At 40.7% G+C, this 24,698-nt stretch overlaps 1 protein-coding gene across 1 annotated transcript in view; it reads left to right on the forward strand.

Moving 5' to 3' along the window:
• The first annotated feature begins 907 nt into the window (after positions 1-907).
• Positions 908-24,698, forward strand: part of map3k5 (mitogen-activated protein kinase kinase kinase 5) — a 75,739-nt gene continuing 51,948 nt past the window's right edge. The window contains exons 1-3 of the mRNA XM_080047624.1: positions 908-1,834; positions 20,476-20,615; positions 23,264-23,287. Coding sequence (XP_079903750.1) covers positions 1,441-1,834; positions 20,476-20,615; positions 23,264-23,287 — 558 coding nt within the window. The 5' untranslated portion in view covers positions 908-1,440. The remainder of the gene's footprint in view (positions 1,835-20,475; positions 20,616-23,263; positions 23,288-24,698) is intronic.

Raw genomic sequence — 24,698 nt, forward strand, 5'->3', positions numbered from 1 at the left:
TATGTTGCAAAGCACTTTTTATTCCCCTTTGCAACAACATTATTTTTCTTCGTTCATGTACAGACTTGTAATATCAAGTGGCCACCACAGGATGTCGTCCTTGTGACATGGGAGAAAAACACCTATCAGGTTATAACAGGTGAAAAAAAGATGTGTGAAGAGAAACTGGTTCTGTATGAATTCATCATGTCAGTTCAAAGTGAGAGCTGCCTTGTCGTTACAGGCAGCTGGATAGCAGCTGAAATCTTTGCCCATCTGAATGATAATCACCGTCCAAATTAACTTTCAAACCAATGCAACAATGTAGCCTAACAATGCAATTAGTTCGTAACATTATGAAATGCTTTCAGCTCACAGCCCACAAATCACTATTGAAATTATTATTATTATTATTATTATTATTATATAATAATAATAATAATAATAATAATAATAATAATAATAATAATAATAATAATAATAATAATAATAATAATAATAATAATAATAATAATAATAATAATAATAATAATAATAATAATGGTGTTTTTCAGCTGATTCATCGGGGACCAAACGATTTGTAATTTGAACTCATTTGTAACTTACTAGTAACTATTTTTATCATTATTTTTTAGTCGTGTTTTTAGAGAACTGCACTTGACTTCTTTGAGTACACAACTCCACATATGGTCACCGTGTCTCCGCCTCGCTACACCAAAGGCTCCCGTTGCTCTCTCTCTCTCTCTCTCTCTCTCTCTCTCTCTCTCTCTCTCTCTCTCTCTCTCTCTCTCTCTCTCTCTCTCTCTCCTCTCTCTCTCTCTCTCTCTCTCTCTCTCCGCCCAGTACGTGAGTGTGACGGGAAGAAGATAACAGTGGAAACAGGGCAGGGTCTGTCCGCACATGAAGGCAGAGCAGCGTCGGCGGTGCGTGCGCAGACGTCTACTTTCTCTTTAGCGATACAACACACACAAGCCCGTGGCGCCGCTGATGCGAGGTCTTAATAACTGCGTTTTAACTTCGACCTGCTGTGACATTCCTCCTGGTTCTTGTGGGGGCGTTGCTGCGCTGCTACCGGGCGCTGTTGCACAACTTTGGAAAGTGTGTAGATTTGTTGCGAGCGCAGCTGAGGAGGAATGCTTGGATTTCGTGGCGGATTTTTTGCTCTTGTGTTTTCCTCCAGTGTCGTGACATTGGCCAATCTCAATCGTCTGTTTGTCCAACACCTTGTTTCGTTTGTGCATTCGGCGGTAAACATGCAGGATGGTGTGTAGTTGCACCGCCGCTTCTGACAACAGTCTGCCTGGGTGGTTGCAACGGAGCAAGGTTGCACGTCGTGTCTGTGCAGAGGAGGCTCCATGGGAAACCACCGTGCGTAACGCTGGCTCTCCATGGAGGAGGACTGCTGGAAAAGCCGCTCATCAATAACCTACACTTTAAAGACTGAGTGACACTTGAAACAAGATGAGTCAAGACCAGGACGGAATATCCTTACCGGTGCCTTGTTTTGGAGGATGTCACACCAACAACAGCAGTGGTGGTGGAGGTGGTATCCCCGCAGCAGGGACTTTCTGGCAGGACTCGGTAGCGGTCAGTCTCAGTCCGACCCCGGGGATCTGTCCCATGGACGCTCACGGCCAGGGATTGCTCTCCACGGGCAATGCCAGCAAGAACAGGCCGGTGACGGTGGCCTACGTGGTGAACGGAGAGGCGACGAGCCAGCAGATTAACGCCGAGTGCATGGCCCTGCAGTGTCTGAAGGACGCCTGCGACACGGTGGGCAGCAAGCTGGAGGCGGTCAACTTCGGCAAGCTGGACTTCGGGGAGACCACGGTGCTGGACCGCTTCTACAATGCAGGTGAGCGAGTGAGGGAAGAATTCGAAATATCCTTCAAAATCTAACACCAGAAAAACTTCTCAAACTGCCCCCATCATGTCAAGTTCATGTTGCTTTTAAATACTTTGTTATTACTTATTCTATAGTTGAACAGTCCTTTAAATGCATGGGATCTACTTGATCTTTGCTCTCCATTACACTCATATATCACTATCAGATCAATAGTCCTTAGTGCTAGTCAGTCACCTCTTCTAAAGTGCTGATTACTTCTATCATCCATGGCAAAGGAATGCAAGTTACCTCTCATCCAAACTATAGCGTCATGGAGGGGTCAAAGGTCACGCCCTTGACACATTACTTCTCACTTTCTAACTGTTTGCCCCTAGGACAGGTTGCTCCGAGCTCCTTGAACACACACGTACACACGCACACGCACACACACACTCTGCATGTCTGGGCTTGAGGCTGCTGCAGCTTTATTTCCACACTGTGCTTAACAAAGCTGGATCTCATTGAGCAAGAAGGAGAATCTTTGGAGAATTTGCTCCACAATTGTGGTGATGGTGATTGTTATACCCCCCCTCCACCCCCCATGCATGCATAGTTTCATAGTTTCATAGTTTCCCCCTTCCGTGTGCTGTACGCCTGCAGTATTGTGCCGGAGTGTCATGGGTCGACTTAGACATGAGCCTTGAATTTCCACTGGAATCTTACGCACAGAGCAACCAAACTTGAACCCTCTCTTGTCTGAAATCACTTTCCTTTCCTCTTATTTAGACTGCATGTGTAGCAGTTGGCTCCTAATCCTACTGGAAATGTTCAGTTGCATAATAAACACTGGTGGGAAAAAAAACTGGTTGGAAAGCATGCAGACCTTTCACAGGCTGTGGTCAAATAAAAAGCAGCTGCAATGTAAAGGGACCGAGCAGTGAGTTGGAGGATCCGAGGTGTGTGTTTGCATTTTACTGCTGTTATTTGGCATCAGGAGGATTTGTTCAGCAAATGTTGCAGCAGGGACTAGCCCACACATGCAGAAGACTTGGTGGGCTATATCAAAGTCTGGGGGTATCCAAAATACAACCATCTCCCCTTAACATAAAGTGAAAAAAACATGATAAATATTTGCTTGAGAAACCTTTTGTTTTCTGTGCAAGTCTTAAGGCATTCAAATTGACCATCAAGGACAGGTGTGACATTAACGGCCAGCATTGAGGTAGACCTACTTCTGATGGGGACAACATTTAACAGGAAGCCTGTTATTCTGTGATAAGGAGCTCAAATGACGTCCAGGCACGCAGGTTGTGACTGTGGCTAAATTTGGTTAAAACGTAAAAGTCGATTTTGTGTGGAACTTTTGTTTGAACAGTATTTTAATGGCTATTCTTTTTAGACCTGCTCGTTGAAACAATATGTAATTCTTCCCTTACCCAGGGCCTAATTCACATACTTTAATTAGCTTGTTGAGTAATGTGTAAGGTCATTAATATGAAGGTCAGGCAATACATTTCTCATATTCTAATAAACCATCAAGCGTGCAGTTATAAATGTAAGTAACCATGAATAAATTGGTAATAAAAGTCAAGCCTGCAGACAAGGCTTGTGCAGTGCTGGAGGATGACAAGCAAACAGCACAACCTGGCAACCCAAAGGTTATTGTTCTTATCCTTGGTTTATAATTGATCTATAAAGATCTGCACAATGGAACCTTTATGTGTAACATGGACACCTAATGAACTTTTAATCCTCAACCAAATGTAGCACAGTTAAGAGATTAAATAAGTAAATGAATATCACTTATCAAATTGATTATTTGATAAATAAATAAAATAATAGGCAACTATTTTGATTGTGGGGTTATGAAAATAAAGAGGTCGTGCTGAGCTCAGAGAAATTGTACATGACTTTTTTTCTCTTCTTTTTGGCTTGTTGTTTGACCAAGAAAATGTTTTGCAGGAAGAATAATCAATTTAGAAAACAATCGCTAGTTGCATCCGTAGCCCAGTTTATTTCATAGATAATTGATAGTACATTAAAAATGCAGAAAACACAGTTAACTGTTAAGCAATTTACCAAAAGTTTTTATTCTACCCACATCAGACCACCACACCTTCACAATAAGAGCGTAGCAGTGAAACCAGACAGTTGTATAGTGTCAATTGAACACAAGGCAGACATGTTGCTTGTCACAACACTGCGTTATTGGTTGTACAAACACATCAAGTTCTCTTTGGTCTTCCTCTTTACTACTGTGTGGAATTTTCTCACAATTCACAAGGGAGGGCAGAGAGGCTCTTTCCCAGCAATACTCTGCTGCATCTGTGCAAACACACACACACACACACACACACACACACACACACACACACACACACACACACACACACACACACACACACACACAAACTGCCTCATCCTCTTCCTGCACCAGTGTATGTGCTTCAGAGATGACCACCAGACAGCAAAAACCTTTCAACAATGAGAGCCAGAGCCAGACTGGAATGTTGGTGGGTCCCTGTTCATTTGGAAAGAGGATTTTCTAGATTAAATTCCTCACTGTCTTTTTAATATCCTTAAAAGGCGAGTTGGCTGAGTGATGGTAGAGACAGATTGTCAAGGAATGGGAAATGTCACGAAAAAATGAAGTTGCAAACTCTTGCCAACAACAATAAGTAACCATATCTTATCATTAGGGGGTTTGTTCTTCACATCCGAGCTATTGATCCCAGATTCTGCTCCGAGAGTCCGGCTTCATATCTGAAGTCGTATCGATCATTGTAGATTGAACTTCTTGCAACAGCATGACAACACTTGAAAAGAGTGCAAGCATTTAGTGCAGTCCAGTGTATAAGCAGGGCAAACAATCCTGAATTTAGCGTACAATATAACGGATATTTAGTTTTTTGGTAAGCATTTACACACGTGGCGAAAAAGTTTTTTTTTTCTGGCCCCCTCTGCAACAGTATAATGCTGACTTTTGCTACAGCGACGTCTCCACCAAACTTATAACGAAAATGACTGCTATGACCGCCATCTCCTTAAGGTAACAGACTCACTTTGCATAAGTACCTCAAACAACCAAACTTCAAAAATATTGAACTATTCCTTTAAGTCATTCCGGATATCTGAATCATTGTAATGTCCACCTTCTAAAGATTTTCTGGAGCAGGTCAAAGGTCTTGTGATTGGCTGTTGTTCCTGGGTGGAGATATACAACAGAGACGATCAATATCCTTTGTAGATATGGAGAAATGTATAGTCCTCATAGTATTCACACAAATAGGGAATGTAGCAAATGCGCTTGCAGCTAACTGAGGCTATCGGAAAATTGACTTGCGTAAATAAGGGCTCTGACGTCAGCACCACTAGTCGTGTATTGGAAGCATTTGTCAAGAGATTTTTTTGTTTCCACAGATAAAAAAAAAAGTCAGAAGGCCAATCCGATAATTGAGACAATGAGTCAAGAGGATTCAGTGCTTATATCTGCTTTGATCACTTTGACAGAGGATCCAGTAAAGTAAATGTTGCGGTTTTGAGTGCTTATAGTGCACTGCAACAATGAAGAAGGCGTGGTTCAAGCAGTTAAGTGGACTTCTGCCATATCTTTTCAGACATACTGTATGATTGAAGTAATTATTGCCAAGCTAACTGCTCATAGCCACCACAAATGCAACGTCTGGTTCTCCTGAACAGAAGGCAGTTCAGAAGAAGTTAATGTCAAGACTTAAGGAGGGACACAAAAAATGACATTTCACACTGATCCACCAGCCAATGTAATAACAAATGGCTTCTCTCTCCTGTAAATATGAAAACAAAATCCAGGATATAAGTGTTGCCAATGCTGTGGATTTTTCTATCTAATCTTTCCGAATAATTTTAACACATGTCGTTTGTGTGGCAAGGGAATCTCTCTCTAATCTCTAGCACCACTTGCAATGTCAAAAAATGCAGCCGTCAATATTGGCATTGATCTGAGATCAATTGTACAGGCGTGTTCCATTTGTATTAGCGTGTTGAGTTTTTCGGACGTAGCTATGGTATGCATAGCTTTGTCAGTCCGGTTGTTCATTATGCCGCGTTGCTGTGTAATTGACACAGAGAAGCACAATGGGTTTTTGAACTGTTCCCTCGTGCTTTGAAAAGCAGCTTTTGCCTCAGTCTGAGTGTTTGCTTACCTCTTGTTTTTGTGCTGGGAGCCATTCTCCACCACTTACCGCTGCTCTGCTGGTAACACAGATAGGACTCCCAGTTTGTTTTTCAGCCTGTCCACTTTAGTGTTGTAACATTGAAGGGGTTGAGAAAAGCTCATTGTTGAGCTCTGAAGTGAATGGGGTCAAGAGCTAGAAGGACTTTGAAAAGCATGTTAGCCAATACAAGATCTCTAAATACAAAGTAAACTGATTTTCTCACAGCTAGGCTACATTATATATGTATTTCCTGCAGTGACCCTCAACCTTTTCAAACATTACCATCAGTTTTGGAACAGGTTTGAATCCCAGAACTAAATGAAATATTACTGGTGGTCAATTCATTTTGTGACTAACACCAACGCATTTCAAAATCCTAAAATATGTCATTTACACCTAAAGCAAGCCCACAACTTCAAACTGGTGAGGCTGGAATTGTATAATTGTATCTATTTGTGCTTGATAAATGATTTACTTGTTATCAAGATACTTGCTTCTCACAGGACTTGGAGCTGAACTGGCACGCTGACATCAAACAAGCATCCCTTTTCTCTGAAGGCCTACTGATTACTTCCCCGTGGCATTTTGCTCTGTGCTTTGAACATCATTTTAATTCAACAAGGATTATTGAAGAGAGGTGAAAAGTTCTTCACTGTAACTAGCTTGCTAACTGTCAGTTTACTAGTTAAGTGTTAAATGTCAAAGCTTGTTAGCTTGGTGGCTAATGAGGGCAATAAGTTCACACAGTTCAGCCGCATAACTGTCTGTGCACCATGCCTATGTTGTGGAGCAGTTCATTCATACTCAAATAATGGAGGGAGCAATGCAGCAACTAAACTACCATAGCTTCCACCAATTTGGGTCCAGCTTTGTTTCATCAAAGGGCAATAAGGTCGAGACTGTAGTAGCCTATGCTAGTGGTCAATGAGCGGCAATTGGCGCGTCAAAGTTCACCTAAGTTAAACAGCCTTATAGGTGGAGTCGGCGATTCTGAAGAGTGCTTGTTGTCAAAATCAACAAATATTTATTCACAATCCGCTACCTACATAGATATTAACTGATTTGGATGAAAAGTGATTTTGACCACATGCATTCTCCAGAATCACAGGTAGGGAGCAGGTTTATAACTTGATAAATTCCTGCAAAAAAGCATGCTTACATTTTGTGACACTACCAGTGTCTACTAGATTTGCTGTTATTTGGTATTTTCCAACAGTAGACCCAAACAGGGCACTGATGTTAATCTTGCACAGCGGGCTAGGCTCCCACTATGTTCAATGTCAACACTGCCGGGCGTCAGCTGACAGCGTCTTGTCGAAAGTGACTCGGGATTCACCAGCATAATAAAAAAAAGACTGCACACTTACTCACTGACTTCCCCAACGCACGGCTCTGAAATCCCTTCAGCTGGCCCAATGCTAAGTTGTTTATCCTGCCTCTTGTTTGCTCTGCATGCTCGGCTGCTCCACATAAGTTAGAGAGTACAAGGTGTGGAGGAATTAGCCCACTGGTCACGCTCTGGCGTCTGGGGGAAAGTGACATCACGTCTGTGGGAGAGGTCCACTGCACACAGACCCACAACTAGGCAAGGCATCAGGGATCCGGTTTCAAGGTTTACCGGAATTTCTGAAAAAGTATAGCTTTTAGCACCACTATTATTTTCCGTCATACCGTTCTAAGGTATTAGACTACTTTTATTTCAATTTTGTTCAGAGTAATTTGTTGTATTGAATGTTATCATAAAAGTGTATTGATTTTAAGAATATTCTATAGGCCTATGTTGTTTAAAAATAAAAGATTGTATTCATCCGGGGAATTATAAAACAAATGTTTACCCATTGAAAATAAAACATTGAAGAGCTGTAATTGCCAACACCGTGAAACCATGGCGGTCAGAATATCATACGGCCCATGCCCACAATGTCAGCGAGGAAAAGTTTTATTTTCATGCTAATACATCTCAAAAGGAAGTAGACTACAGTACAGTGTAGAGGCGAAAAACGGAAGCTACCAGCCAACTGTCATATTACGTCAGTCACAGCTGTTTACTCTGACATCTTTGCATGTTCTGCAGATTAATAACACTCATCCTAAACATCGCTATTGCAACCCCAAGCAGTCTTTCAAAGAGGGTATCCTTTTTATATGCGGAACAATGTTTCAAGTGCAGTACACTGTTGGAAGAACCCTGGGGTAAAATCTCTTAAGTTCATCTCAAGAAAATGAAAGGGGACGTGGTGGAGAATCGGCGTATCAAAGCAACTCCCTGTTAGGCCTTATCAGTTCATCTGAGGTAAAAGGCACCAGGATGAGTGGGTAGCCTAGCCTGCCAGTGCCTTTACAAAGCAGGGGAGGGTAGGAGAGAGAGAGTGTGACTCATGTATCAGTGCGATGATAAAATACAAGTAAGCTTTCAGTTCTCTACTGTGATATGAACAAGACGAGGAACATTTTAAGTAAAGTCCTTTCGATTTATTAAGAACAAACACTGGTGGTGCGTGTTGCATTTTTTATTCCAATCGCGAATACTTATGTAGGAGAAGTGGGAAATACCAATTTTCAACTGGCTGGCCTCTGTAAAAGTGCAACATTATTTCAACTAACGTCACTAAATCATTGCTTATGATACACGTCGTTGAATGCTTCAAGATTTCAATCATCTTTTTGGTTTACATAAACTCTACACACAATCCGATAATAAGATTGTAAGCACCAGGCTTCATTTGACAGGAGGTGAATTACTCATCAGTCTTTCTTCTATGCCGCTTGGGGCTGGTTCCATTCAAGTGTTTTTGCCTCTGCACATGCACCGCAAAGGTCGCGCAGTGAAGCACATGCAAAACGGTGTGTTTGATGATAGAATACGTTTGGGTGGTAGTGAGAGGGAGAGAAAGATCTTTATCAGGTGCCAACAGAAGAAGACAGTTTCATTTTACTATAAAAACTACAAGTTACAGGGTGTTTAAGGTGCCATATAGGTTTGCACAGGTTAATCAGGGTACTTAATACATGTATCTGCGCTTGTCAACATCCTGAGACGCTGGGAAATCTTACATCTTACACCTTAGCTTTGCGAGTATTTCTTCATAAAGTATTTGACAATAATGGCGCCAGATGGAAAATTAAGGGGAACTCCATCTAATAGTTGTTTAGATATTTCTCTCAAAACCACAAATGTCAAGTTCATGTTGGTACTAGAGAGAAGGTCAGGGGAATGGGGTTTTTACCCTCTGGGCAACATAAATGTCTGTACAAAGTGTCATGGCAAGAATTATTTTCTGAGACATTTTACAGATATTGCCATTCCTAGAGAGTCATGTGGCTTAAAAGGCCAAACAATCCACTTAATCATTGACATCTTACACAGGTTTCGGTAACATTGACTAATACCAAGAACACCTCCTGTATGTTGATTGTTATCATCCATGCTGGTGTGTTGTCTCTACTCTTTCAGACGTTAAACTCTTATCTAATATCTAGTTCCACTTTTTCAGGTTTTATTCAGTTGTATTTTAAAACCGATTCCAGCTTAGTGCAGAGTAGTTTCACCACCATTCTGTAAATAAGAACACAGCTGTTCCTCAATCCTATCATGTGAAGAAACTGAGATAAGGTTGAAAGTAACATTGTTTACTTGGCATAAATAGCGATCCTTCTCGTTTCAGGGAATTGGGTTTCACTGAAACAGTGAGCAGGAAGTAAATGGTGAGGACAAGCTGGGGCAACTTGAACACAGTAGCACGGGGTTTCTCCTCAGAGGGTGTTTGTCAGCCGTGGATGAATTCACATTCTGTTCTCTGCTCTCTCTTTCTCTCTCTCTCTCTCTCTCTCTCTCTCTCTCTCTCTCTCTCGTCCTCCCCTCGGGGCAGTGGCACTGCTGTTTGTCAAATCTCTCACTGTGTGAAAAGGCAACAAAGTAGAGCAGAGGTAAAAAATAAAATAATTAAGGGGGCACTCGTGATGTAGTGGTTAGTTTCCTGCAGTTTCCTCTTTAGCAGAAGGGTGTTACTGGCAGTTTGGTCTCATTTTCCTGCATCAGAATTTGGGATTGTTTCCTTCAAGCAGACTTCATCTGTCCAGAAATAAATGTAGCATTAATCCTTTTTTTGATGGGCAGGGCATTTTAAACTACAGAATAACCCATTGTCCCGTGTTTCCCATATTATCCTGTGGGAGTAGAGATAGATTCTGTAGATAGAAAATACTTAGTTGAAAGACCTGTGTGGGGCTGTTGGTTTTCTGTCATTCCCACGGTTGTATTTTTGGAAATAAAATGCTTCTACTGAACCTGATTTGGAGCAAATGCTGGATGTTTGACAACTTAGTGACTTTGAAGTTTCCACTTGTCGGTGACACACGCACAGCAAGATATTGGTTTTGTTCCAGGCCTACCTGACACATTTTTCAGGAGAGTGTTGTGAAAAGGGCAGTGGGCATGGTTGAGAAGCAAAGGTAAACAACAGAGCAACAGTAAAAAAGGTCATACTACGTACGTATGCAATAGAGGCCCAGGCATGCACTAGACTTGCTTTTACCTGCAACTGTTGCATAAGTTGTGTAATCTAAACGAATGAGTGCAAAGGATGTAGCATGTCAGAAATGCTTTGAACAACATTTGCATCTCAAACACAGAATAGGCATCATAATATAATTAGATATTTTCCTGCAGAGCAAGTTATCCTGCACCCTGAGGGCATGTCCATGTCAAGACAAAAGGATTCATTACCAACCAATGAAAACAAAGGGAAGATGCAATGCTTTCCGTTGACATATTTTTGCAGGACGGGCCTAAAGACTTGGCACAATGGAGACATATTGTGTTTATTCAAGCCCTACCCTACTGTTTTGTATCTCATGTAGAGGTGGAAGGATATGAAATTGTATCATTTATCATGTTAAAAAAAACTAACTTAAAAAATAAATGCTAATGCTACGTAGTTTGATTCTTTTTCACTTAACAACAGACATGTTTCTTATATGTGATGCACTAAAACTATTTGTTTCTTATCAAAATGTAAGGCAAAGTGATTCCTTTATGTTTTAGAGCCATTGAGAATAGTTGACCATTATCACGATAATATCGCAAATCGCAATTATTTTTGGCGGAATAGCTGTGACATGAAATATTGATATCATCCCAAGCCAAATCTCAAATTCCACTAACACACTCACAGGGACTTGGATGACATGATAAGAGGAGGCTATACAAGAGATTCTACTTGTTGCATAATGGGACAGAAAGAGTAGGAATATGCCAGACAAAAGCTACTCAAATGGATATAAACATTGAAAATATATGAACATAGAAAAGATAGATTTGATTTTTATGGTGATGGAAATGCGTAGCACATGCTAGTTTGTTTCAGGCTTCAAGGAAAAACACAGTACAGTAGATGAGACACACTGAATGTAAACATAGCTGCATTTGCCAACAAGAAAACTCCACTTTATAAGTATGGTATGTCTGGAGTCCAAGTCTCTCCAAGCCTCCTGCTTGCCACTTCAATCTTGTTAGCATCATCCGTGGCACGAGTACAAGAGGTAATCACCACACAGCTGCTACAACAAGCATGCACGCACACACACACACACACACACACACACACACAACCTCTGCTGTTCCTGGAAATTTGGCAGAGCGTTTTGACATCATACTCTCGATAGTTCCTTTTTGTTCAGGGTTCAGGAAAAAGATTTCTTGAGTGTGGGAAATGGTTTCCAGTGGAGCTTGCAGACGGTATTTTCCACCGTCTCTTTCTGTGTGGGACAAGTTCCAGGGAAATCCTCTCACCGCACTCTAATCCACTCAAACTAAACCCCGCCTCATTCCCTTTTTCCCCCAGTAGTAGATAAAGGGGGTGTTAAAACCTTCACAGCATCAGACAGAAAGCTTCACCATTTCTTACATCTGTTCCAACCGTTTCCCTGCTTGAGTCTCCATGGTTACAACATCTTATGTAGTTGTTATGTCATAATGTGATTTCGACGAGTGCTTTATTCGTCCATTGTACCTGTCCTAATTCTTCATAGTGAGAGTCAAACAGAGCGCCTCACAATAAAACTACAGGTCTGTACAGCATGGCTCCCACTGACTGACCACAGGGTTGTCGAAGGCTATAATTGCAATGCTTTTAACCTTCCAATGCGATGACATTTTCACAAATATGAATGTTGTAATGCCAAAGAAAGGGCACGTACTACCTTCGCACACATTTAATCCTCCCCTGATCCCCCCTATGGAATAAAGTTAATATGAAAGATTAATGATAGAGTAGTGGTACACTGTAGAAGCACAGTACAGGGCTTGTACAGAAGGTCATTCATGCCAACAATATCAGTTGCAATGGATTCTGTACTTTTTTAATCTGTAACTTTGAATGAATAGTAATTTGCGATTAGATAGAAATAGAAATTCCCAAATGTTATGATTTGCTTCCCTCATGTTATTTCACATTGTTAATTAATTGTTATAAGTTTTGGACAAAACACACAGTTAAAGCTGAGTAGGGCGGCACGATACCGTCTAAAACCTTCTTGAAAAAGTTCCGAAAGTGATTCTCAAGTTTACAATATTTGATCACAGATAAGTGTTGTTAAGGTCAAGAATGTACCTCCATTCTCCAATCTACAGATTAATTAATAATGAATATACTTTAGCTGTTACTCACAGGTGGAGTCATAAACAAGCATTTGCTGTTGTTGGCAAGAAAGTTGTTTTTGCATTATGCATTTGCATCCTCTGTATATCTAGCTTTGGGGATGTATAGTGCAGGATGGTGCACACTGTATCTATGTGTTGTTTATAGCTGAGGGCCGTTGGGAGCGATTGTTTACATTTCTCGACGGCCAACACTCATTAAAATAGATTTCATGGTGTCAAACATATACTGTATGCTGCTCTCCATTTGGCTCCGAGCTCAGGAGAGAAAATACACTCTTTGTTGCTGGAATAATCCATATCCCCTTGAACAGTCTCCAGTGCCATTTAGATCCTGCTGCGATTAGAATATTGAGTAGACACCCCCCTTACCTATCCACCAAAAACCCTGAAAAAAGATTCCTGGAGGCCGTCAGGGGAGGGTTGAGAATGATCTATAAAGAGGAGCCAGTAGACCCCAGGATAATCTCTCTCTCTCTCTCTCTCTCTCTCTCTCTCTCTCTCTCTCTCTCTCTCTCTCTCTTTCTTTCTCTCTCTCTCTCATCCCTTTCCTCCTCCCTCCATCTCCCTGTTAGAGGCACCGCTGAGGCACCGCCTGGCCCGAGGAACCTGTAGCGGTACAGACCCAGTGCTGCCGAAAGCCAAATAGGTGTGCGAATAGTGTATTGAATAATTTTTTCTCCTCTGCTTTGAGCAGTATGGCGAGGGAAACAATTTAGCTTTGGTCAACAGTTGCAGGTCTAGCCCTAGGAGGTGTTGTAGCAGGATTATCATCAGGCCATGGCTATGCATGTTTTGGTTTTGCCAATCTGACTCATCTTCCCCATTATGTAGATAGACTGAGGGTTCACTACTGATTTGAGGAGATTTCAAGTACAGCAACAATAGCAGAGGTGAGCACATGCAATCAGGCGGCAGGGCCGGTTAAAGGGATACTGTAGTTTAGTATTTATGAAGTGGAGCTGTATGAAGTACTTGTGTATAGTAAGTGTGTTACATTATGGAGCTGGCGGTGAGCGCAGTCAATATACGGAGTATAGGGGAGAAGTCACGGTAGCAGAAAACAGCATTGTACTGTTGCAGAGGGGGCGAGAAGAAAAACACTTTTTTTCTCCACATACATTTCAATCTGGAGAGACTTAATGTGCAGAATCAGAAAGGTCTTTCGTGATTAGACCCCATCATGAAATAAAATAATCTGCAGTAGGTAGTGCAGAATACCCCCCCGATGACACTGGTGGTGGTGGACAGGCCTGCCCACACAATTGGCTGGGCCCCTGAAAACCTCCAGTCAATGATCTTCTTTAGTATTCACTATAGCAAACACTTTTTTGTATTTCTGCACATGACAATAAATCATTGGAAATCTTTTGGTGGTATTGTTGAAATAAATAACACTTAAAAATCAACATCAACAACAGATTCTTCACACAAAAAAGAAAAAAAGGCGGTTCTCTACATGAATAACCAAACCAACCTACCCTTCAAAACTATAAAGTTGGCCTATGTTTGGTTGCAACATTTAGGCTTAGTTCATTGCTCTCATCACTGCAAAATTACTGAAAACATTACTGAAATCATTACAAAAAAGTTCTTAATCTTAGTTTGAACACAAATCTGTTCCTTCAGTTATTTCCAACTTCTTTGTGCCTTGTATCTTTCTTTGCATTAAGAACTTTTCAGGTCTATTTTTATTTTTTATTTTTAGAAACAATACAGAAAGCAGGACTTTGGTGGTAACGGCAATAATTAAAACAGGATGATGCTGCTCTTCAGCTTCATTGTGGTAGGACCCGGCTGGTTGGTCGATTGGCCAGGTTTGTGAACAACTGGTCAGACCTGGCTGGCCGTGTCAACCTGAAGACTTATGTCAAAGCCTTTAGAAGTTATTGTCCCCAAAGGGAAATTCTTTATCACAAAAATGTACTTAATGGGGAGAGATACTTTAAACCTGTTTGTAGACTCAGGAAAATTACAGAGTGACTAGCTTGTCCTGTTTATAAGAATGTAGAAGAACTACAAAAGGTACCCAACCTGTTTTTTCATGGGGTCCAAATACTTTTCACAACCACACCCAGACACAAGTAGCAGGTACATGTGGAACGACTCAGGAAATATAATCCAGACAAAACTGTTTAATATCAAAACCCAATCTTGTCACCATTTGGCACACACAGGGTTTATAGGATGGATTATGTTTGAAACAGTTACACTCTGCTGTGCTCAATCTGAAACATTTTGAAAATTTCTGCTTTTCTACTGCTTTTTAAATGGCCGTAAGCGGACCCGCGGCTCTGTGTAAACACCCAACTTTGAATAGATATTGACATAAATATCTAAAAATCTAAAAATAAAGGTTATCTAGGTAGGTTCTTGGCTTCCAAAGACCATGGGCCCCCCAAGTGGCTGGGCCCTAGAAAGCTTTCCCACTTTCTACCCCTGGTGGTGGAAGCTGAAGGTCTGCATGATGATGATGATGATTGGAGGAGAATAGGGTGGAGGAGGGTGGAGAAGCAGGAATGACAACTGACAGCAAAGAGAGGACGATTTTTAAACTTTGACAGGTGCAAAGTAATTGGCTCCCTGAGGCTGGGATGAATGTGATAGGTTAAGGCTTATACAGTAGAGAGGACGCACACACCACTCAATGGGAAGAATGAGTGAATGAACTGAGGGAGGAGTCTGAATACACGGTGCAGAATACCAGTCTGCCTTATAGAACTTTCGCTAAGCTTCATTAGTGTTAACATAAGAAATCTATATCAATTCAATTGTACGCTACATATAGGATTTTTTTCACAACTGATTTGCCGACTGATATGAGGTACACCATCTATTCCTTGAAGTGGGCCACTTGAAGACTCTTGATACTCCGTTACTGGCTCTAGTCTAGGCAGCCTTCTGTCAACACTATGTTGGCAGGTGTTCTTTCACGTTGGCGTGCTCTCAGCTCCTGTGTGGCATTTGCTAAGCAATTACGACATCTGAATGCTCTCCAGAGACATTCAAATGCTCAGGCAAAATCACAGTCCCTTTCTGCACGACATTTCCCATTTCTGTGCTGTATTGTCTGCATGTATCCAGGATTAGTGTCCTTATTGTGGCAGGAAGCCTATCAAGGCACACACTGGCAGACAACAAAACACATATTTGATATGCCCTGTCATAACTGCAGACGTGTGACATTGTGTTGGGGGTGTATTCCCAACACAACATGTGTACAGTGCACTCAAGTGTTAAGCATTTCCTGCTTTTGTTTGTTCAGGCACAAAGTCAGTTTGTTCCGCACTAAAAGATGAAATGCAGCTCATGAGGAGTGAGAGCATAATATGAACTCAGCACTTAAATGCATATTTGTTTTTTAAGGAGATACATATTTATCCAGGGCTTCAAGTCACAATAATTCCAGCGATTAATATTTTCAAAAAAATTGTGAAAAATGGACACCACAGTTTTCCATTTCCCAAGATGACAGTCGTATTTAAATTATTTGTTTTGATAGACCATCAGTCAAAATGCAATTAATATTTTGTTGAATTATCCATATTACATGGGTGTATTGGCACGCTAGCATTAGCTAGTTAGTACACAAACACAAATTACAGCTGATGAAGGAGGAGTTTCATTAGTATTTTAAGTATTATATCATAAGCCTGAATATAATAATAATAATAATAATGGATTGGATTGATATAGCGCTTTTCTAGGCACTCTGAGCGCTTTACAAGGTTCCAGGTTCCATTCACTCACACACAGTCATAGCTGTGGCGGAAGCGTGGCTGCCATTTAGCGTCTACGGCCCCTCCGACCACCACAAACATACAGCAGTTATACACATTCACACAAAGCAAGTCGGGTGAAGTGTCTTGCCCAAGGACACAACAACCATGACAGTGGCAGGGCAGGAATTGAACCGCCAACCCTTGGCCGATCATTGGCCGACCCGCTCTACCACCTGAGCCACAGTCGCCCAACCCTTTAATATTGGATATATTAAAGTTTTGTTCCAATGGTGCTCAGTGAAAAGTCATATGATCATCAAAGTTGATCAAAGTTAGTAGGGTTCATTCTCTGGGAACCGGTTTGCGCAAAAACTGTTTATAGGGATTGTTCAGTACTTTTGAAGTGGGGTTGTATATGAGGTACTTGCAGTTAGTATGCTACCTTATAGAAATGGCGATCAGCTCAGTCACTTTAAGGAGTTTATGGGGTGGACTTCTTTGTAGCAGAAGTTAGCCTGGTGCTGCTGCCAGCAGAAAAACGCTTTTTCAACACATATACTGAATAAATATGTATCTAATAATTGTATAATGCTTCAATTGAACGCTAAATGTACAATAGGATATTTTTACTGCTGATTTCCGGACTTCCAGCCCTGCTTCAACAATATTGAACTATCCCTTCAAAGGCCAAAAATCCTATTGAGGAAAGTAAGAATGAAAGTAGTTCTGTATGGCAACACTTTATTATTTGTTTTCCCAAGCTCTTAATGTGTTCTTCTTTGCTGGTTTTATGTGGGCATCTAAGCTTAAATACACACTCCCCACTGACGACATCATACTGACGACATCATATGCCAAGAGTCAAGTGTTGTCGGCGCTCAGGTGCTTTGTTGTGAGTACAAAGAAAGCACGTATGAGAACTGACTGCTCCTCTCAACGCTCCCTGCAGAACAAGACTCAAGTTGTGTATGTGACGTTCTTGTATTTGTTATGTGTCGGTATTTCATTTCTTTATCACCTGTATTAGCCCTGCCCTATGACAGCAAACATTTTATTTGGCTCATATGTATTCCCATGAAGGAGCTGAGGTGTCAAGGTAGAGTAATGCAGAGTTACCCAACCCATGTCATTGCTGCATTTTCTTGCAACCCTCTTTTTATTATGTTTTTTTTGTCAAGAAAATACAGCTGACCATTGCCTTCTAAGTTTGCATTTAGATCTGGTTGAGATGTAATATGGATGGGGTCTCCTGCCAGCAGACGAACGAGACAAGCTTATATTTTATTCATCAGCCAGTGTTGACATTCAGTTGTACCTTGTGTGCATAAAGTAAGAGCACTGATGAAACAAAACAATCTTGTTTTCTGTGTATGATGCTCCATATTGTTATAATTATTAAGATTTGGGAATGTTGTACACCTTATTTATTTTCTTAAAAGGTGGAGTCAGCGATTCTGGGGAATGCTTGTCTAAGTCACTTTTTGTAAAAAATCTGTGAATATGTCCTCAGAATCAGCTATCTGTCAGTTCTGTGTGCGCATTGAAAAAATACAATGCTAAAGAAACACAGTCAGACAAGGAAAATCTGTCTTGCACTCAATCACAGAGCAGACATCCTGATGTGAAGATGCCGGCTGCTCATCCGGAGGGCAACAAAATCCTCTCTATATTCTGCATCAGTGGACAGAGCAGCAGAGCTTAAAATCCTCTATATCCGGACTCCTGTCTGCTTGGCCATTATACAGAATTGTGGTTGTTTTTTTCAAGCTTGTGTGGAGGAAGAGGTTTGATGAGGACACCACCTGAGGCCAGCAACAAGTATCTGCTTCCTGGTTGAATGTGCATGTGCTGATTATGAGTGTGCGGTCTCTTATCTTTGACAAAAGCGCTCCATCGCTACAACCAGCTGTAATAGGCTTCTCTCTGCAGTGTTGTTTTGGCATGCACCCGCTAAGCCACTGAACTAAATGTACTGTTTTGTGTAAAAGGAATAGTTCAACATTTTAAATTGTTTAGCTTTTTGCTTCACTCTCCAGCTCAAGTAAAGGCAACAGAAAACTGTCAGCCGAGGCTCCCCTTGAATAACAGTGTTTGAACTTAGCTAAACTAGATGAGCGACCTTTGCCGATTTCTTCATAAAAAACGTATATGCACAGTAAAAGGGATGGTTTCTGTCGCCTTTCCTTGAGCCGGAGAGCCACGCAAAAAAAGAAAAATTGTGAACTATACCTTTAACTGTGCATTCATATGTTCTGATAATCTGGTTTAAAGCTGAAGACATTACACATGTCTTATTTCGCTTGTTTCGCCCAGTATAGTGTTAAGGGGCAGTCAGCGGTTCTAAAGAATGCTTGTTGTCAAAATCACTTTTTTCCTTCTTTAACCTGTTATTGACAGGTTAAAACTTTTTATCTATGGTTAACACCTGTCAATAGCATGACTTTCCTATTGTGAACTGCTCCAAACAACAACAGAAAGGCAATCAGTGATCATTGAACCACCAGCAATTGTCAGAGCAGAGCAATCAGAATTGCCTGTATTGTAAACAAGTGTGTACGTCGCCCCCATTGACTCAAGATGACTGAATATGTTAGTGCTTTGTGGTAGTCCACCAACTCTAATGGGCGCTAGGCCAGCTTGAAATAACCCATTTGCGGTCTATTGTGTGGGTTGGAACAGATATTCTCTGCTCTTAAGCTCCATCTAATGTGTTTGTTGACACAGAGAGGTGGATAGTTGGAAACAGATGAAAAAGCAGGGTGCGGCGTTATCTCTCTGTGACTCTGTGAGATACTCTATCATTACTTGAACACAGCCACCATCAAGCTGTTTTGTTTTTGTCATTATCATTGGTGTTTGGTGGCCTCTCCAACTCATATGCTGCAGTCCAGCTGGAGCCATTGCCATGTCTAGTGTATTTGTATTGCTCTTTAGAGTTGGAAAAAACTGGCTCAAACCACCCATATCGGGTGACATGCTATGTTTTTCAAGAGAGCACTTCTTAATTTGCTCCATTTGTCTCTCTGTCATGAGAATCTACAGGCGCCCGCAGACTCATCAGATGGAGACTGAAGTAAAAGCAGCTGTGAACATCACCTGTAACAACCTGTAGTTTGTTATACTGACACACAAACGATTTGGCTTTGTATCTGTCCATTAACATTTGACCTCAGAGCCTGGCCACTCTCCCAGATCAATAAAGACCAATCCATGTTCATGTTTTATGAAAACCAGACATCAACAGTTACAGTAAGGACATACGCATTTGATGTGATGCACAATGTCATGACAATAGGAAAACTGACTGCGTGTAATGATTCGTTATCAATAAAACTAGCAACATACTTATATATTGTATTCTCATTGTTATTGTTTACTTTGTCCACTAGAGTGAATTTTAAAGTACCTTTTAATTTCTTATTTCGAAAGTGTCAAATACAAAAAAGCAGAATTTCCTCACGTGTACGCTGAAACCGGCCAATGTTTCAGCTCTTTACTCAATGTCTTTGATCAGCCAATTGATAAAAATTGTCTGTATTGACTGTTTGTTTTCGTAATTTATAATTTTCTTTGTCAATCAACAAATTGATTAGATGCCAGCAAAGCATTTTTACACTGATCTGTTCAAAAATCTGTTATTGTTGCGGCAAATTTTTGAAGGTTTCGTAATGGAACCAAAAATATCTACAGCAGTTTCTTTACATGTATGATATTTCTGTGCACATACTTTTGATCTTGGGCTGTTTTTCATGTCCAGACAAGACTCTGTAGTTCCACTGCACGAAAATGAACAATGCACAACTATATTTTCCTAATTTGTTGTGAAAGAGCCTGACTGGCTTAAACACCCGTGCCAATTTGGTGTGAGATGTTTCCCAATCACATATGGGTTTAATGCATGCCCAACATGTGTTTTTTTGCCTGTATTTGTATCACCATTCCATTGCTCTTCAAAAACTTGATATTTTCACACAATGTATACACATATAGTTCTCACAGAACTGGAAGTAAAACAAGTCTTTAATAAATCCTGTCTTATGGTACAAACAAGTCACTGAGGCTGAATCCTAACATAACATCCATCCCTCTCTCCATCAGACATAGCTGTAGTGGAGATGACCGACGCCTTCCGCCAGCCATCACTCTTCTACCACCTGGGAGTGAGAGAGAGCTTCAGCATGGCCAACAACATCATCCTCTACTGCGACACTAACACTGACTCCCTACAGTCACTGCAGGTAATCACAGAAAAAAACAGGACAGTCCAGATCACTTTAAAACATCAATCAAACCATCACAAAGAGGTGGTGATTAAGGGCTACATTTAGGAGGTGGCAGGAGGGGAAAAGAGGATGGACAGAAATGTAATTTGGTGACGGCGGCGGAGGCAACAAAATCCATCTATATTTTTGATTGAAGGAAAAGTCATTTATAAAACCGTTTGAGATGGGAAAGTCAGCATGTGGCTTTGTTTAGCTGTGGATGAGCACAAATCAACTGCCTTTTTAAAGTGGTAATTTGGGAAGGTCCCTTTTGGTTTGTTTATTTGTGACTTCAGTGTTCAGTGTTTTTGTTGGTCAATGTGTCCGGCACTTTATGATATTCTTTTTCTTTTTTCCTTTTTATGTAATGTCTTATTTATCTATTTATTTTCTTTTTGGTTGGTACTTTTTAACTTCCACCAAGGAGGATTTAATGTCAATCCTGTTTGATTGTTAGCTTGACAATTCAATAACATGTGACCCTAAACTCATTTCCATAATGTTTGGTGTGAAATTAGGTCATGGCCTAGAGAGCAGGTGGGTCTTGCTATTAAATCATGATCTACTGCCGTTCAAGTCGTATTGTCATGCAAATTTGGATGCCTCGGCAAGAATGATCATATATATGCCATATCATTCATATTTTAAATATTGCTTATGTGATAGTGGCAGTATAGATACAGACAAGAACCATTGGGAGAGAGAGAGAGAGAGAGAGAGAGAGAGAGAGAGAGAGAGAGAGAGAGAGAGAGAGAGAGAGAGAGAGAGCGAGAGAGAGAGAGAGAGAGAGAGAGAGAGAGGGTAAACCGTGCATCAAAAGCTAGAATTTTACAGAGGATGTTGTGGCAATGTGCTATGCATTTAAACCAACCCATTTCTGTTATTAAATACAAATTCAAGCGTTTACCTGTCACATACTCAACATATCTGTGCATTGTGCACTGAAATGCTTATTGCCTACTACTTTTCAAATATATTCCATACCTGCCAAACTGCATACAGAATACCGAATGCTGCGTTGATTTCTATACTGCACTGCAGCATCTTGCAACGAGAGCAACAATTCTGTCAGACTGTTACATTAACGGGGCTGAAATCCAACATCTCTCGCTGACAGGTTGTGGCTGAGTCAGCTTACGATGACAGATGTAGTCTTATTGCTTGTGTTTGGCGCAGACCAGACGTAGCGCACACAGTCTGAGTGCCCAAAGCCCTGACGCCTACATTCAACTCCTGCTGTAGTAGGCCACTTGTACAAGAGAAACACTGGGGCCTTTATTGTATGGAGTTTGTGTAGTGGGAGGAGGAGTGTTATTATGGCCACAGGAATCCTCCGCCAGCGACCACAGTGTGTGTAGTCAACATTATACAGTATTATACTGCCTTGTTTTCAGGGGAGGTTTGACATAAGTTAAATATGACATAAAAAGCTAAACTTAGCATTCTGGAATCTTATTATTATGCTGTTTAAGGTTATAAAAATAGTCTTAGATGCCATTATCTCTTCATAATGCTAGTTAATAGTAGTTCCTCCCTTCCTGTGGTCTGCCATGGTGCCTGTTCGCCTGGCTAGGCCGGCAGCTAACTGCACCTCACCCTGCCCGAAAAAGACCCTTGTCACTGGTGGTTTCTCTTTTAAATTGTTTCACAAATACACCAGGACGCTAAAGAAGCCTTTATGTACTGTACCCGTAGTGGTCATGCTTCTTTTTACAACTGAGTTTTTGTTTAAAGAATAGAAGTAAAAAAAATCTGTGCAGGCAAGTGGAGATAATTACCTAATGAAACACGTGCTTAGGATTTATTTTGAAACATATAGCCAGCATGAGGAAAGATTTCTCATTGATTTACGTATATGTGTAACACATCATAAAGGTCATCACAGCGTTGATATGACAAACTCGGTATTGATGCTGTGCAATCACCCATTATTACCTTGTATTCCTCAGTGAGCAGCAGATATTCTGGTGTGGTGTAATGAAAATACAAGCCCATTGGGCGCTTTTCAAACAGTGAAATCTCTTTTCCATCTCTGGGAGATGTGTAGTGCAAGGTATAAACTGGCAATGTCTTTTATCCCAGAAAGGTTCGGATATTGTGAGACTAAGATTGAAGTCGAATGGATAGCTCATTTGTAAGACAATATAAAGTATTGTCTTACAATGATCAAATAAAGGTGTTTATACAGTATCTGTTTTCTGTAAACTTGGCCTATATAGACTTAATTTAAATCATACTCTGTTGTAAATGAAGGCCTAACACACTTAAAACAAATTGCAAAAGTTCATATAAGTATGCTGGAACCTGCATTGATTGTGTTGTTCTTTTACTCTATTGGTGTATTTCCAGCTTTTACAATGCCCCAACTGGGACTACACACTGCTGTAGTGACACAGCTTTTAACTAGAAAGATTCCTCAGAAATGTGACAGCCAAACAGCCAAATTCCTATAAAAGCCAGTGTCTTCTTGATAAAATGATACTGTCTTTGGTGAGCCGTATTGGATTTTCTTTCATTTATTTTAAGTTGTATGCAGTAACACAGTGTCCAAAACAAGATTGCCCATCAGAAGAAAATTATCTTGTAAGTCTCTAAATGTACTTTTTTATCTTCTATTCTTTCAGGACATCATTTGCCAGAAGAACACTGTAAGTACAAAGCAAAACGCTTTTTCTTCTCTGTTTTTTGCATTTCACACATTACTCACCCATTGCTCATACATCACACGTATATGCTTCTTTTTTTAAATGTATAATTGCAGGGAGCACAGTGTTAAACACCTTATGTTTCTCTTCTTGGTGTGAAAAATGTGTTCTCCTCTTTTGTTCTGAATGTTTTGGTTTCAACAGAAGTGTTAAATGATTGAAAACATGTTCTCTATCATTTTCCAGATTATTTCTCTCTGAAATGACAGCAGTTGCATGAATTACAGTCACTGCAAGCCACAGACACAAACATTTTTGAATAATTTGACTTGCAAAAACCGCAACATTCAAATGAGGTACTGCCTTAAAGCTAAGGAAATTCTCTACTGACTCATGCATTACTGTAGTCTCTTAAACACTGTATGTGCACATATATACATTTAATGCTAATGCTCACTAACTTGTTTTACTATTTTTGTGGTTGTGTATTTGGGAATGTGCTGACTGCAGTATGTTGAGGAGGAAGCCAATAGTGTTGCATTATAAATCATCTATGAGCCCTGTTACAGCTCCTAAATGACGACTGCTAGTACTGTAGATCATTGGATGTTTTTTTAATGAATGTTTAATCTAATCTCCTCAGGTTTTTCATGGTGTAGTTCAAGGTGAAGTCAGCTTGTTGTGACTATCACTTATTGTCAAATCAGTGCATATCTCATCACGATCAGCTACCAGTCCATACTGTGTGCGCGAGGACAAAATCCAGTATTAATACACAGCCTAGGCTCTGTAAATTGGTATGTAAACAAAAGGTATGTAAAGGAAGGGGGCCCACCGTAGCAACATGCCCTTTTACAGATCCTAGGCTGTTTATAAACCCCAGATTTCTTTTCAGCCTACACATGCACAACAGACAGTTAGCAGATCGTGAGGAGTTATTCACTGATTTTGACTTTAAGTAATTTGGAAAAATTGCATTCTCCAGGATTGCTGACTCCACCTTTGAATACATTTAAAGAATAAGCGTTCAACACAATGTTGATTCATTTTTCCAGGAAGTATCGACTAATTTGAACCATCAGCTAATTCTGCACATAGAGGAAAGTGTGAATTAGGCAGCAGGCTTATTGTAGTCTAGGAGAGAGATAAAAGGCTTATCTTTTCTAAGTGGCTTTTCGGCCCTCTGTTCTGCGGTAAACGTAGCGATCTCTGACACTGACTTGCCCTGTGTGAGCAGAGCTTATTATCACTAACAGTATGAGAGTGTGAGCCCACTGATCTCCCTTATGTGCACTCTCTCTCTCTCTCTCTCTCTCTCTCTCTCTCTCTCTCTCTCTCTCTTCTCTTGTTCTTTGTAAGGACACTTCACTGCCTTCTGCACAGGTGCATGCGCTCTCGAAGAGCCCTCTGTGCT

This window comes from Ammodytes marinus (assembly GCF_949987685.1).
Source record: "Ammodytes marinus genome assembly, chromosome: 19".
NCBI classification, from domain to species: Eukaryota; Metazoa; Chordata; class Actinopteri; order Uranoscopiformes; family Ammodytidae; genus Ammodytes; species Ammodytes marinus.